A 16,659-nucleotide genomic window follows, 5' to 3' on the forward strand; every position below is an offset into this window, starting at 1 on the left:
AATTATCTTTGGTGTTTATCATAACAATCATGGGGACAAATACACTTACAATGTAAAGGACGCAAAAAAAAAAGGCCTTTCGTTTTCTGCTCCTCAATTTTATGCAACCTGGAGTTAATCAGCATTTAATGCAATCAATTACAAACACAGACTAAAAAAGTTATTACTGAAATGTCCTGACTGGAATGATGAAGATTCAAGATTCAAGATTTAAGATGGTTATTGTCACGCGGGTTATACAAGTACAAACGTGTGAAATACTTTTTGCTGGGAAGCTCCATTAAAATAATAAGTTATATTACATTTACATTACAATTTCATTTACATTACAATTATAAAAGGAAATACTTTATGAATGCACATATTTAACTGTTTACACACCAAATGTCCATCTTGATCTTATTTCAAATGTATTGATATCTTGCATTAATCACCATAATGTGAGTTGGACTCTTAATTGTCTCTTTGAGGCTGCAGAGCTGTTCCTGGTTGACCTGTCTGTCTGTCAGTCTGTAGTTTTGGGTTCCTGTCTCTCTCTCTCTCTCTCTGTGGTCTAAATGTGTTCAGATGAGGGCAGCATTTTCCCATTTTAAGGCTGGATGAGGCCTACTAGCAGCAAATCTATAACCCTGGTTGGTAGCAACTGGCGTCTCCCCGTAGAAAACCCCCCACTGAACCGCGCGCTCCTTATACGGCCCTCGAGGTGGGTCCGCGAGGCTCGATGGGAGGTCAAAGCGACAGTGCCATATATGGCGCGCGCTCTCTCCTCCTGGTCTCGGGAGCGCGCAGCGTCAGTGTCCTCCAACCTGATGGATGGATGGAGATCCCTCCTTCCTTTACTCCCTCCATGAGGCGCGCCTCCTTCATGCTGCTGCACCCCATCACACGCCCACCCTGCACCCTCAGCCTGTCAGCATCCTAATATGGCCCAGGGCTGGGATGGGGGCCAGTGCTGAGGGTTTGTGAATGGTGGAGGATGGTGGAGGTCGGGTATATAAGCTGGACAGGCTGCAGAGAGGATTGTAGCTGGTTCAGCAACATCATTGGTTGGGTCTTTCTCTCTCAAAGCCGCAGACACACTCCCTAAGGTAAGACCTTTGCTGGGACTCCTGAAGCCACTCATCCAGGGTTGGGACACCAGACTATAGGCCTTTAACCAGGACAACACTATGGGGGATCTACTGGAGCAGCATGTTAGACAGGACTCCCAGGGACCAGATACTACTGGAGGCAACATGGGCAACTCCACTGGAGGATAGGATAGTCTGTAGGAGAAGTTGCTGATGCTGGAGGAGAAGATAAAGATTTGTAAATAATAGTAGGCTGAGAGGTTATCATAGAAATACAGTGCTGGAGGAGAAGATAAAGATTTGTAAATAGTAGTAGGCTGAGAGGTTATCATAGAAATACAGTGCTGGACAGGAGAAGCTCTTATCTGAACTATCAGCTCTGGGAATTTTGGATAGATAAATTGATAGATAAAGTAAACTGGCTGACTTCAGCATCTTTATATGTATAACTGGTGCTGATGCAGCAAGCGTAATTCAAGGCGCTTTCAGACCAATTAAAAAGCCAGGATAGTTTACCTGAGAAAGGTGATAATGAGACAGAGAGGATGTTTTCTAGATTTACCTAAGCATCTTAGACCTTTGGTTTTGCTTAAGGGACATTTAGAATAACTTAAGGGATACATATCTAAAGGAAACAGTTGTGTAGTTCCATATTGTTCATTTGTAATGTGATTTTATTGGTTTATACGCCATGCGTAATGGCCTGGTGTCATTACGCACAGTGCGCCATGGATACAAGCCATGATCCTGATCATGTCCGTGCTCCAGTAAATGTTACAACTATTTTCCAGTAAATTATTGCTCCAGTAAATGTTACAACTTTTTTCCAGTAAATTATTGCTCCAGTAAATGTTACAACTATTTTCCAGTAAATTATTGCTCCAGTAAATGTTACAACTTTTTTCCAGTAAATTATTGCTCCAGTAAATGTTACAACTTTTTTCCAGTAAATTATTGCTCCAGTAAATGTTACAACTATTTTCCAGTAAATTATTGCTCCAGTAAATGTTACAACTATTTTCCAGTAAATTGTTTTTTTTAGAATATTTACAATTAAGACACTTGGTGTGAGCTTGCAGGAAACAAAAGGGGGGTGGATCAAAGTTTCAGTCATTTCTCTCTCACACAGTATGTTTCTCCATGTGCTGAACACCTGTTCTCCTCCTCCTCTCTGACAGAAACAATCATGTGTGACGACGAGGAAACTACCGCCCTTGTGTGCGACAACGGCTCCGGTCTTGTGAAGGCTGGCTTCGCCGGAGACGATGCCCCCAGGGCCGTCTTCCCCTCCATCGTCGGCCGCCCTCGTCACCAGGTAAACACCAGAGGAGCATAGGAGATATATATAACTGGAAGTATAGGCCTAGTGACTGCTGGTTATGAACAAAATAATCACGGTAATAATTACACCTCAGTGAAATCTAGTTTGGGTTAGAATATATTTTACAAAAAATATATCCTCCTGGGAACCGAGTTAAAAAAAAGTGTCTTCCAATTACTTTTTTTTTATTTCCTTTCTATTTAGGGTTAAAACGAAAATCTTAACAATTTAGGCTTGTTAAACTTTATTTTTTTATTGTCTACTGTAGTGGACTACAGGACTATTTCAGAGTGAAAAGTCTAAAAAAAATGAACAGATTATGGCTGTAGAGTAATATGTAAAAATGATGATTAAAAAAAACAACAACACGTGCCATATCACTGGAAAGCCTATAGGATGTCATCTTTACAATACACCAGGGGTTGATAGAGTAAATCAAAAGAGTAAGAGGATATGCATGTGGACAAAATGTCCACTACAGAGGACACATGTCAATGGGCTGGGTCTCAGGAGGATATAAATTGTCCATTCTTTCAGGCAGTTGTATTCTCTTTTAGCGGAAGACTCCTACTGGAGTGAAAAACATTTAACTGTTAATTTTAATATTTTAGTGTTAGAATTTAGTTGTGTGGTACAGTTAGATAATACTAGGCAATAACAGCGTGGTATATCTTGAGCCATCATGTACATTTGGCTCCTTTTACCACCAGCAATGTGGCCTTTGACTCACTGAGACTAAATTAGATGAACAGATGAACTGACAGTCACACAATTGCTCTCTGTCTGTCTGTGTCTGTGCTGTTATTTGGCACGTTCACACAGTGGTCAACATGCCTTTTGCATCACACTGTAAAGACTTTAATCTATCCAGAAGAAGGTCATATACCTCTGTTTGGATTATTTGACGTAACCTTTCCATTATGTTTCTCTCTTCAGGGTGTCATGGTCGGTATGGGTCAGAAGGACTCCTACGTAGGAGACGAGGCTCAGAGCAAGAGAGGTATCCTGACTCTGAAGTACCCCATTGAGCACGGTATCATCACCAATTGGGATGACATGGAGAAGATCTGGCATCACACCTTCTACAACGAGCTGAGAGTGGCACCCGAGGAGCACCCCACCCTGCTCACTGAAGCCCCACTCAACCCCAAGGCCAACAGGGAGAAGATGACCCAGATCATGTTTGAGACCTTCAACGTCCCAGCCATGTATGTGGCCATCCAGGCTGTCCTGTCCCTGTACGCTTCCGGCCGTACCACCGGTGAGACTGACAGCAACAAACAGCTGCTGCTCCTCATACAGAGAAGCAGCTTCCTAAACATACATAATACCAAGAGGCAGACACCTTTACATTGACTACAATGTAATTGACTAATGTAGCTGATAATATTATATAACAATTGCAACACATTAATGAGCCATTAATGCGCCAATTCCACAGGGTGCCCATGTTACGCACAGCTTTTACGCACAGTCGGACAGCCTTTCTGGGACTGTTGATGCTCTTTTATGGCCTTTGTCACATACACTGTTAAGAATTTCCCAGTAAAATAACAGTAAAGAACTGGCAGCAGGGTTGCCTTTATGTTACTGTAAAATTAGCATTATTATACTGTCGCTGAAATTTACAGCTTTGTACTGTTAATGAAAAATACAGTTTGAATTGTTCTTTTTTAATTAATTTCACAGTATTTTTTAGTTAATTTACTGTTTAAAGATACATTATATAGCTGTTTCTCCACCTTTCTTTTACATTATCTTATTTGTAGTAAAAGTGTCAGTAAAGTGCTCTTTTTTAAGAATGCATTATAGTTCAGTTAAAAAACGGCCTGTGAGCGTAATTTAACAGGTTTTCTTTTGTATTAACAGTAAAGCACTCTTTTGAGCAATAACAGGTTAATACTGTTGAAATACTGCTGTAAATTAACAGCAATTGTTTACAGTGTACACATGCAGTGATTATTTGTAAATCCTCATTCAATCACCCACTTTAGCCACACTTTTACTCACAAAACGTAAATGTTTGAGGGTCTGTTTCGTCGCCTGGACTTTACTAAACCCTCTCATTTGCCTCTCTCCAGGTATTGTGCTGGATGCTGGTGATGGTGTGACCCACAACGTCCCAGTCTATGAGGGTTATGCTCTGCCTCACGCCATCATGCGTCTGGACCTGGCTGGTCGCGATCTGACCGACTACCTGATGAAGATCCTGACTGAGCGTGGTTACTCCTTCGTGACCACCGGTGAGGAACTCAGCCTACATAGAATAGAATAGAATAGAATGGAATAGAATAGAATAGAATGGAATAGAATGAATAACAAAGAAGCAAACCATCCACCCAGAAAGACCAGCTTTTACATAATCATAAAGTAGAATCTAAATTATTATCATAACGTCATATTTTATTTTACCAGCAGTTTTGGAACAGTTTGCAATAGAATAGAATAGAATAGAATAGAAAGCTTTATTGTCATCGTATTAAATACAACGAGATTCACAGTTGCCACTTCTGGTCAGTGCTTTAAAACAAATACTTGACAAGACTAAACGAGGCAGATAAAACATATAACAGGTAAAAACACACACAGTTATAAAGCAAATAAAAACAGGTAAAGTAGATGTATTAAATAAATATAAACAGAAGTGTTACACTAGAAGTATAAAATATAAAAAATAGATGTAATGTAAACAGAGGTAATTGCACTTGTAAAATAGGTAGGGTAGATGTAATAAATAAAATGTAAACAAAGTTGCACTTGAGGTGTATATTGCATCAAGGATATATTGCACAGATAAATGTATTCACATTCAGTGACAATATATAGCAACTCAACTTATCTAACTCATACTTGACAGTATTTTAGATTATTAACATGTATAAACAGACACAGTGAAAGTGGGATGTGTTTAAGGAAAGCAAACATTGTTTCAGCCTCAGACGTATTTCTAACTTTCGTAGTTCAGCCCATAGTTAATGTGCCATTACGCACACTGTGTCTGTCTGTGGTCTCTCCAGCTGTTTGTCACTCTGGACTAAATCTCATGAACTTGTCCCCCCACAGCTGAGCGTGAGATCGTGCGCGACATCAAGGAGAAGTTGTGCTATGTGGCTCTGGACTTTGAGAACGAGATGGCCACCGCAGCCTCTTCCTCCTCTCTGGAGAAGAGCTACGAGCTTCCCGACGGTCAGGTCATCACCATCGGTAACGAGAGGTTCCGTTGCCCTGAGACTCTCTTCCAGCCTTCCTTCATTGGTACGTCATTTTTATCCTCCATTTGATGTCATTACGAGCAGCACTAGAGATATTATGTCAAGCTAAAGATACAACTCCCCCTCATCTTAACACTTGTCCCTCTCACCTGACCAGGTATGGAGTCTGCTGGTATTCATGAGACTGCCTACAACAGCATCATGAAGTGCGACATTGACATCCGTAAGGATCTGTACGCCAACAATGTGCTCTCCGGTGGTACCACCATGTACCCTGGTATCGCTGACAGGATGCAGAAGGAGATCACTGCTCTGGCTCCCAGCACCATGAAGATCAAGGTACATATGACAACAAAAAACATTTATATTTATCCACAAATTGGAATATTTTACGAAATATTAGACTGTTTTACTTCACTACATTTATCTGACAACTTTAGTTACTTTACAGATTCAGATTATTAATACAAAATATAATAACATTTCAATTTATCCCCAAATTGGGATATTTGACGCACACATTGATAATTACGCACATGAATCTATACTGAATATGAAGGCACTGGCACTTTATTGATCCATTTCCTCTCTCTCTCTCCTCCAGATCATTGCCCCCCCAGAGAGGAAGTACTCCGTCTGGATCGGTGGCTCCATCCTGGCTTCCCTGTCCACCTTCCAGCAGATGTGGATCTCAAAGCAGGAGTACGACGAGGCAGGTCCCAGCATTGTCCACAGGAAGTGCTTCTAAATCCTCCAACCTCGACTCCAGTTTCTCCATCATCTACACCATCAGTCATCAGGAGATCAAGCAACAAGGAGGATCAACCTCTGCAGCACAGCAACACTCTGCTCTCAATGGACTGTCTGTCTGCGCTGTTGACAGTCATATGCATTGTTCTATTCTTTCAAAATGTGCATATCTTGTAGCTGTTTGTTGTCTGTGTTGCACGGAGAAACGGCTGTGAAAATCCACCACTGAACCATGCATCCACCCAAAAACCTTTAATAAAAAAAAATATAACAACAACATGTTGCCCAACACATGTGAATGTAAGTGTATATACATATTGATAATTTATTAAAGTCCATTATTTGGTATTTTTGACCCTGGCCTTGTTTTTCTATTAGAGGGAGGGTATAGTGGGAGATGGGTGAAAAACAAAAGCTTTGGGGAAAAATTAAAATAGAAATACTGGAATGTGGACGATAAAGTTACTATCTATCTATCTATCTATCTATCTATCTATCTATTTCTAACATAAGGGTACCATTCAAAAAATCAATTTACCTTCGGAAAATAATCTTAAAATTCAATATTAAGGAATCCCAGCAAAGAATTTAGGGGAGATTGGGAGAATTAACCAAAATCATAAGCCCAGGAGAGGCTTAATTGACTTATCAATTAAGCACCTACTGTATGACACACACTGACCCATAAACCAACCAGCTGATCAGCTGCCAGGGGGAGTTCATAGAGGTCGATGGGAGGTGTTGGCAAGGCCCCCTGGATCATATTGAATGGATGAGAAGGAGGGAGTGCCACTGCTGGCATGGAGGCTACTGGGTGACAGAGGTAGTGAAAGGTGACGCCTGCAGAGCTCCGACAGTCGGAGTTTGACTTGCCAGGAATGTGCCTGTGCAGCAGCAGCAGCAGAAGCAGCAGCTCCTCTTTAGACCAGAGGATCAGTAGCATGGGACACCTGACACCAGGCTCTGAATCCAGTTGAGCTGCCTGCCCTGCCCGTCCCTATATACGCACAGCCACAGACCATCTTTAGGCAAAAGCAGACCCCGTAGGTAGGGCATCTCCACATGCAGCCCTACCTTATATGCATAGAAGCTCAGCAGGTTAACTGGGTGTGTGATGTCTGGTCATAAAGCACAATGGAGTGAGCTGCTGCATGGGCCACCCTGAGCCCACATCATTGACCTTTCATTATGTAGCCTATAATAAGACACCCCTCCTGCTTTTTCTTTGACACCCACATTCTTAATTTCTCAACTTCTCGACTACAGGTAAGGCAAGGCAAGGCAGCTTTAATTGTATAGCACATTTCAGCAACAGGACAATTCAAAGTGCTTTACATAAACATTCAAGAACATTGTGACAAAGTGCAAAAGAACATCAAGATATAATTAAAACAGTTATAAAAACATTAAAGATTAGAAAATAAAAACAATCTAAAAATAAAAGCTAGGCTAGAAGCTTAAATAGAGTATAACACACAAGAGTAAAAGCTCTAGTGCAGTATAAGATCATTATCTGGTTTAATGAAATGCAGCAGCAAACAGGAAAGTTTGAAGCTTTGATTTAAAAGAACTCAGAGTTGGAGCTGGTCCTGCAGTTTTCTGGGAGCTTGTTCCAAATATGTGGTGCATAAAAACTGTGGTTAGCTGTGTATGGGGGGTATCTACTTATTTGGAGTCATTATAGAGCAGCTGTCTAGCCAATTCAACAACACTCAATTAAGCTGTCGAATCTGTGCATAGTGTCTAAATACAGATACAGATACAGATAGCTTTATTTATCCCCGAAGGGCAATTCAGTTTCTGCAGTCCACCGAGACATATACACATTCATACTGCACAATCATCAATGACAGAGGGAACAGAGTATAGGTGGCATATGGGGAGGTGCAAGATCAATAAAAGTACAAAAATAAAAATGTTTGCAATAAAAACAATAAATACAAGAATAAAAAAACAAGACGAGATAAAAGAATAAAGGAATAATTAAAATAAAGTGCCAAGAGTATTGCACATTGCAAATTACATTCCAAGAATGTACCTAATTGCAAACACAGACAACCATTATGTGGTTAGGTAGATATTTAGATAGATAGATAGATAGATAGATCGTAACCTTATTGATCCCGAGGGAAATTCAAGTTTCCAGCATCACAGCTCCATAATGCAAAACATGTTAGTAAAAAGGCAGTAAAAAAGTTAGTAGTGCAAAGTACAAAGTATAAAAAAATATACCAGATATAAAAATACAAGGAGATGAAGAAAACTGTTAAAACTGAATATAATGCAGGGTAACAGCTGTGATACAGGACTATTAAAAAAGTATATATAGTGCAGAAGAGACTGTTAAAAATGAATATAGTGCAGGGTAACAACTGTGATACAAAACTATTAAAAAACGGAATATAGTGCAGAAGAGACTGGCAGAAATGAATATAGTGCAGGGTAACAGCTGTGATACACGACTATTAAATAGTGCAGAAGAGACTGTTAAAAATTAGTATAGTGCAGGGTAACTCCAGTAGCTTAGTCTAAACTGCACTGTATGCATTATTATCTGTCCTGTCATGTTAGTGCAAAATAAAAATAAATAATAATACAATAAAAATAAAAAATAAAATAAATAATACAATAAAAATAAATAAATAAAATAAATAAATAATACAAAAATAAATAAATAAAACGAATTGTCTTTTCAACCTCTTTTACCATCTGATAAAAAATCGTTATCACCCAAACGGTTCATAACCACCCTGACTCTCATTCCTGACCTCCCTGCCCCGGTATAGAGCCACCTGTTGCGGGTGTTTGTCTGTTTAAAGACGTCCTCCAGCGGGCGGAGCTAAGAGAGACGCAGCCTGTGATTACAGCACCGTGGACGCCATCTGTCCTGCTCTGCTTCCGTGAAATCCGAGCCCAGTGTGAGTATATTTACTGTGTGCACATTTAGCCTCTCACAGTGCTGAATGTATATACTGCTTGTTATACAAGCCTGTTATATATATATATAGATGAGAGTGGACGCATTGTCAGGGAGATTTTATACGTTTTGTCTGTTATCTGCAAGCGCTGACAGGCGATTATCTGTGCTCCATGTTACCATATGATTAATCTATAAATACACACGTTTATGTCATGAGGTGGTAATATATAGAGCAATTAATCATTTAATCAATATATTGACATTCTGTTATGGTGTTATTTAGGCTATATGATACAGTTCAAGACGACGATTTGATACACGCTTATTTTAATGCTTTTCGCATACAAAAACATCGCGTCTCACCAATAAAATGAATAAGGTTGACATGATTTTGTAACACAATAATAAGATATAAAGCGTGGAGTGTTTTCATACAGTGATTACGTCACGGGCTGACCTTTAATTTGGAATATTCAACAGATCTCAGGAGCCAATCAGAGGAGGAGATGACACCTACGTCATCACGTTCAAGAAATTTCTGCTGTTGACGTTTTTTAACGGAAATTCAAATTTTCAGCCACTTTTGTGGAATAATATACTGATTTAGTTTACAGAGCAGATAGTATTAGGTTCGTAGATGTCATAGTTTGTAATTTCCCTCAAAACTAAACTTTTATCTCCACCTCCAGGAGCCCAGCGAGGCAAACTAACCAGTAACTCCCCGGGTAGAGGAGGAAGTAGGCGGCTCTATGGCCGGGGGAAGCCTCCAGCTTAGTGATGGGAAGTCAGGCTCTTTTTAGTGAGCCGGTTCATTGGGCTCAGCTCACCAAGAAGAGCCGGCTCTTTCGGCTCCCAAACGGCTCTTCGTTTTACCACTTCTGCCTTTTTATAATTCAGCCACATTTAGCGCAATTTTGACCTATGATTAGTATGTATGCACATATATCACTTAAATTATTCAATATAATTATACTAAACCTTATAATTTCCAGAATACCATAATTTTACATGCTGCTTTGTTTCCGACTGTCACTCATTTTGTCTGCTATTCGCGCACCGCACTCCTCTCTCTCTTTTGCTCTTCCTCCTGCTCTGTACCTGTAGACCATCAGCGCGCCGTGCACCACCGCCCCTCCCTGCTTGATGGTATGATCCTTGTCTGTCATCACCTGGTTGGTCACACGGACGTCATTAACACAACATTCAGTCACAGTCAGTGCGTGGAGTGCGTGGAGTGCCCGTGGTGCGAAGATCATCCATGGATGTAATAAAAGAACTGGAGACAGCGTTGGAGGCGGGGCCCCGGTCATGGGGGCAGTTGCTCATTGGAGCATTAAGCCTAAATGGCTCGACTTCCGTCTGGAAAAGTACCCGTATCTTGGCGGATCTTTGGCAACTGGGACATGCGCAGTAGTGTCCGCTCGGTCACATGACTCGGTCACGGGGTCCCAGTGGTCTGTGTAGGAGCCAAATATTAAGAAAGGAGTAGTTGAATTCCTTATTATAAGAGAAACATTATGTTGATATGTAATTGGTATTTTTGCCCCATGTGGCCAACCACAGCATTGAATTGTTTATAAATTTGGCACCAGTTGATGCCGTCATCCTGTTGCCATCATCCTGATTTAGTATCAGCTGTGGAGAGCGCAGCTGTTTAAGGACGCCAAGAACCGAAATAGTTTTTTAACGGGCTTTAATATAGTTTGTTCATTTCAATAAGACAAAGTTTAAGTTAATCTTTTTTCTTTACTTTGGGTTGCCGCGGCATATCCTGTTTTGGGTTGTTTGGGTTGGTTTATGTAGTTTAACACACACGCACACACACACAAAGGCTGCAAATCAATCATATGCATCCAATGACAGAAAGGACATCTAACCGTGAGTAAACCCATGAATGAGCGCAACTTTATTTAGTAGATGCCTTGTTGACACGTTTTCTTGGCGAAAGAAATATGGCTTAGAATAGAAATAAGAAGGAAGCCATAATAGTCTGGGTCTCATTCACATGAACGGAGGAAGGGAAAAAACTCTGTATTCAGCTACTAGTGCATTTTACAACTTTAAAAACATAATTTTTTAAATAAGGAGCTATTAGAGTGTTCGTACTGGGGAGTTGATTCACCTCAAAAAAATGTATCCGCTGAGTTACAGTCGTCTCTTTCCCAATGTAAGTCTATGGGAAAAAGTATTTTTGGGCCCAACGTCATCACGTGACGGACACGGAAGTTGCAGTACCGCCGTTTGGCCCCTACCAAAGTCCGGATTGTCGACCGGCGCAATTCCTGGGGGCTTGTCCTCTCCCTCCTGCTCTGTACCTGTAGACCGTCAGCGCGCCGCGCACCCCCGCCCCTCCATGCTTGATTCAAGATTCAAGAGTTTTATTTGCCATTTGCACCTAAGTACATTGTAATTCTGAACAGTTTACACCGAGTCAGCTTTAAGAAAAGAAAAAAGGTAGAAAAGGCACAAGGTAATTACAGTACAAAATAAGTAGCACATTCAACAACACAATAAATAAATAAATTATTAAAATATAAATGGTATGATCCTTGTCGGTAATTAGTAATTGGTCGCACGGACGTCAATAACACAACATTCAGTCACAGTCAGTGCATGGAGTGCCCGCGGCGCGGAGAAGATCATCCTATCATTCTGCCTTGAAATTAATTAGAATACACACAAAAAAAAAACGTCTCTCGGACGGGAACCGGCTCCCATCGTTCACTTAAAAGAGCCGGCTGAAAGATCCGGCTCGTTCTCGACCGACTCATCACTCCTCCAGCTGCTCTACCATTGGCTTTAAATGCCTCCTCGTGATGTTTTAAATGTCTGGCGGTGACACGAAACCTCAGAGGACTGCTCAGGCTCAACACATCGCAGCTTGGGCGTTATTAAGGCTTATAACGCAGTGTTTTGTTTTCTGTTTCAGTGCAAGATGGTGACCAAGAGGATCCGCTCTGAGTACATGAAGAAGTTCAAAGACCCTAAGTGGGAGACGTACACCAGGTGTTACGAGGAGATGCTGAAGTACCGGCTGACCCGCAGGCTGCTGGAGCACACACACAAACCCTGGTTCTGGAGCGGCCCAGACAGCGACTCAGACTCTGGAGGAAGGAGTCCTCCTCATCCTGATCCTCATCCTCCTCCTAATCCTCCTCCCAGTAAGAAGAACCAGGTGCAGGCCGACACCAGCAGAGACCGGGCCGAGCTGGAGGAGTGCGAGGGGGCGAGGATGGAGAGGCAGCAGAGCAGAGCTGCGGGGTCTGTTCCCAGGCTGCCCCTTCAGGAGGAGGAGAGAGGGTCTGCAGTCCATGGTACAAACGAGATGTGTTTTCAGAGCTGTACAACACATTGGGATGTATGCATGTTACTCTACTGTATCATGTGATGACATTCACTCCTCTCAGGCGCACAGCTCGAAGGTGCCAGAGAGCCAGGAGGAGTACCAGAGGAGGAGAGAGAGGACAGTCAAGACAGAGGTAATTCAGAGCAGAAAAGCACATCCATAGTTAGTGTGCATTCCTTATTCAAGTTTGAGTTTAGTTTATTGATCACATACACATTGACATGGCAGTGAGATTCTTTGTTCCTGTTTGTTACTCTCTCATCCCTGTATAATAGACAATCGATCAATCAATCAATTGAATAACAATAATGAAGTCAAATATAATCATTATAAACATTATAAATATAGCAGCCACAATAGCAAATTCTTCGATAAAATATGAGGTAGGGAATACATACACAATTATAAAATAAATATAACAGAATATACACCCATCCGCACGCACACACACACACACACACACACACACACACACACACACTCCCCCAATACACACATACTTATGGAGCGCTTCACAGTAAATACATAGAATTAAAAACCTTGTAAGTGTGCAGTGTAACCGAGAGTGAGGAGGTGGGTATGAATGGATAGAGACAAGGCTCTAGTGGGTCAGGGTCAGGTGTGAGTCTCTAGTGGGTGTAGTGGGTCTGTAGTGGGTCAGGGTCAGTTGTGAGTCTCAGCTCAACATCCGGTTGGCCTGCGGATAGCAGCTGTTTCTGAGGCGGTTGGTTTTAGCTCTGATGCTGATGTAGCCAGGCTTCCTCTTGGACTGCTTCCTGATGAAGAGGCCATGGCTCGGGTGGCTGGGATGAGGCTGGGTGAGCAATGATCTTGTTTGCCTTGGTTATACATCTCTTGGTGTATATGTCCTCCAAGTTAAGCAGCACTCCACCTGTGAGCCGTTGGGCCAACCGCACCACTCTCTGAAGCCGCCGTCGATCCTGCTCGGAGCAGTTGCCATACCAGCTGGTGATGCAGAGCATTGCAAATGTGTCCTCAGATGGAGTCAGAATCATATTAAATTGTGTAAGCAGAGTGAGCAGGGCAGCTTCACTGTATATTAAGTCATAAATGTTGTCAGCAGTTTTATCTCTGCATTGCTTAGTTTCTTGCAGATGATCTTTCTCCAAGGAACTTACTGTATATACATTTGAATTTACCAGTAATATCAGGCATTCTGGTGCTGCTTTGACCTGATTGTCTTTTCTATTTGCAGAGAGAGACACTGGAGGACTCCAACCACAGCAGAGGAAACCCTCCAAACCCTCAAAGCAAACATGGCGCTCCCACCGGGTCAGGCCTGCACCAACACTGCAGCCCAGGGACGACGGAGAGGAGAGCAGACATCCTTTCGCTCTGTACGGTTCAGGAGAGAAGGATGCAGACATGGCGAGCAGGAAGACACACAACGTTGGCCCTTTAGCTTCGACTACAGAGGTAATCTTTCCGTCTGCCGTTCTGTGGACCCACACATGACGAACTGTGTCAACAGGAACTGTCAGTTTATTATGGCGTTTATTTCCCCGGTAGATCCATGAGTCGGCTCTTCGTGCCAAGACCAGGAGGGAGGTGGAGCGTCAGGTCCATACCCAGAGAGCCGAGCGCCGCCAGAGAGTCAAGTCTGCTGATCTGGACAAGGCCAGGAAGGTGGTTCAACCAGAATACAACCCCTGGCTCACTGAGTACATGCGCTGCTTCTCTGCACGCTCCCGATAAGACACACGTACATACACTGAGCAGAAATACTTACTTCAGAGTGATTCCAGACCAAAATAAAGCCATTATTGCCTCAAACCCCTGAAGTTTAAATACCCATAGATGTAGAATAGTATGGAGTGGATTGATTCATACAAAGGCTCCAAAATGTGAATCACTCTCGCATTCAGGATGTAAACTGACAAACTTTTAAACTCACTGTGTGGCTTATTCCCCCAGATGTGTACTATCATGTGTTTTATACAAATCAATTTTAATACTATATACAATAAGAACCATTTTACAGGGTATCGGAGACTCTTGAAAGAAATTATTTGAAATTAAATGTATAATTAATAGATTCATCTACTGTATACAGATATTTTGATTAGAACGAAGAGTCTAAAAATGCATTTTACAGCCATATTTTGATGTAGTCTCTTTAAATACAGGCTAGCATATATATATATATATATATAAAAAAAAGCTATGTCTTTTTATACAGGGATATCAAATCACAGTGGACTCACACAGGAGTAATGAAATGCTGAATAACACTGAATAATTAATGCTTCTGAGATCAAATGTGAGACCAAAAACATGAGGAATGTACACACACTTATTGTATACAAAACCATGGCTTTATCAAGTGAAAGTTGTTCTCAAATGTATGCAGCTTTTGATGTGATAAAGCATTTTCTTATTTGTGCTGAGTACAAAGTGTTGATTATCTTACAGAAATATTTCTGTTTAACAGCTTTTCAGATCACTTAGCGCTGGGAGCTCGTTCTTAAATTCTTAGATTCTTAGATTTAATGGTTTGTGTAATGGTTCACGGATTGATCCTAACTCACTTGGTTTAGATAAATAATAAACACTATATACACTCTGTACTCACAAACTCTGCTCGGCTAAACGGACAGTGTTATTGACTTAAAATAGTTTGTGTTTGTTCTGTAGTCGTGTTAATGTGCGTGTACAGTAACCATCAACGTGGTGCTATCGCGATGTGAAAATACATGTGTGTGACTGTTAAAGCCACTGGATGACTGAACTGTGTTTCTGTGGTACTGCGGATACTGCAGTGTTTATGTTATACATTCACTGGTCATGGGATTCTTTCCACCAGAAAAATGTAATATTGAAAATGACATACATACAGCTAATTTAGGTTATTTTCAAAGCATAACAATCAATTGTTTAGGCCAAATTTCTTTATCATTTCTGTTACTGAATATGCTTTAGAACCAAAAGTGGAGCCATAACAACAATGGACATAAAGCTGACGCCTAAAAGACCTTTAGTCAGAAATATATGAGTACATATTGCTGACTTACTGCTTACTGGTTAAAGCAGCATGCGCTCTAAAGCAGGACCAAAAGAAACAGCACTTTGATAATCAGTCACCTTTCTTAAATAATATTTTTACAAAATACCTTGCTACCTATTTAGGCTTTCATGTAATTAGTTCATCTTTTGAATTTCTGTATTATTTGTTTGTATGTGTGCAACATCATAATGCTATTTGTACTTACACAAGAAGACAAAAATGGACTTTGAATCCTATAATGGATCTGGTCTCTTCATCATCAAAACCATGAGAACTCATCTTGGTTTCCTTGTGTCAGTAATCATGATAATAATCAACTCTGTGCCATAAAGACTGGAGAAAGTCTTTTTCTTCTTTGCACCACTTTAGTTACTGATGTGAATATTGTGCAGATGGGAGGCCTGTGCTTTACATCCGGACATTTAACATTTTCTTTCTCAATCTTTTGTTGTTGCAACTCTGAGTTCAGTATTACATTACTTGATATTGTAATGATTTAGTTTTTTTCCGTGTTTTTAAGTTAAACTGTAATGTAGTTAAGACAAAAGATGTGACATGTTGTGCAATATTATGATGCTTTAAATAACTGCATTAGAGCCAGTTTGTTCTTTAGATGTGGTTAATGTTGACAGTTTCAGAGAGCAGGAGTGGAACAAGATAGTTAATTCCTAATTTACTTCTTCATTAGTTAGTTAATGAGACCAAACTTTATAGTTAAGATACTATATATTACTTCATATTATAGTTGTCACATGTTTTTCTAGGTTTACTTGGTAATGTATAGCAGAGATCCATCAAGCCTAAATATTCTGTTACACCAGGACAATGTCATCCCACATGATCATCCCACTCAAGACATTTAATCAGATGTAATGAAGAAGAAACAGAGATTATGACCAAGAAGGAAGTACTGAAGTTTCAACTGTTGACAAACTCAGACACAGTGTAGAGTCTGGATCTAGTGATGTTCCTCACATGATATCCAAAACAATTTAATCAATCAAATTTACTAGTA

The 16,659-nt window shown here is 40.8% G+C and overlaps 2 protein-coding genes across 2 annotated transcripts; both read left to right on the plus strand.

Moving 5' to 3' along the window:
• The first annotated feature begins 930 nt into the window (after positions 1-930).
• Positions 931-6,701, plus strand: acta1b (actin alpha 1, skeletal muscle b). Its single transcript, XM_037746668.1, has 7 exons — positions 931-1,088; positions 2,249-2,385; positions 3,328-3,652; positions 4,473-4,634; positions 5,455-5,646; positions 5,761-5,942; positions 6,208-6,701. Exons 2-7 carry the CDS (start codon positions 2,257-2,259, stop codon positions 6,349-6,351), a joined length of 1,134 nt encoding a protein of 377 aa, XP_037602596.1. The 5' UTR covers positions 931-1,088; positions 2,249-2,256; the 3' UTR covers positions 6,352-6,701.
• A 2,245-nt stretch (positions 6,702-8,946) lies between these two features.
• ccsapb (centriole, cilia and spindle-associated protein b) lies at positions 8,947-14,673 on the plus strand. The gene is made up of 5 exons (XM_037793274.1): positions 8,947-9,271; positions 12,203-12,587; positions 12,681-12,752; positions 13,836-14,056; positions 14,150-14,673. The coding sequence occupies exons 2-5, from the start codon at positions 12,209-12,211 to the stop codon at positions 14,333-14,335; spliced, it is 858 nt and encodes a 285-aa protein (XP_037649202.1). The 5' UTR covers positions 8,947-9,271; positions 12,203-12,208; the 3' UTR covers positions 14,336-14,673.
• Positions 14,674-16,659: the final 1,986 nt, after the last annotated feature.

This window comes from Sebastes umbrosus, chromosome 2, assembly GCF_015220745.1.
Source record: "Sebastes umbrosus isolate fSebUmb1 chromosome 2, fSebUmb1.pri, whole genome shotgun sequence".
In the NCBI taxonomy this organism is placed as follows: Eukaryota; Metazoa; Chordata; class Actinopteri; order Perciformes; family Sebastidae; genus Sebastes; species Sebastes umbrosus.

Coding starts and splice junctions, on each gene's coding strand:
- ccsapb (XM_037793274.1), top strand. CDS start 12,209: ATGGTGACCAAGAGGATCCGCTCTGAGTACATGAAGAAGTTCAAAGAC. Junction 12,588..12,680: donor GAGAGGGTCTGCAGTCCATG/GTACAAACGAGA, acceptor CACTCCTCTCAG/GCGCACAGCTCGAAGGTGCC. Junction 14,057..14,149: donor CTTTAGCTTCGACTACAGAG/GTAATCTTTCCG, acceptor TTTCCCCGGTAG/ATCCATGAGTCGGCTCTTCG.
- acta1b (XM_037746668.1), top strand. CDS start 2,257: ATGTGTGACGACGAGGAAACTACCGCCCTTGTGTGCGACAACGGCTCC. Junction 2,386..3,327: donor TCGGCCGCCCTCGTCACCAG/GTAAACACCAGA, acceptor TTCTCTCTTCAG/GGTGTCATGGTCGGTATGGG. Junction 5,647..5,760: donor CTTCCAGCCTTCCTTCATTG/GTACGTCATTTT, acceptor TCACCTGACCAG/GTATGGAGTCTGCTGGTATT.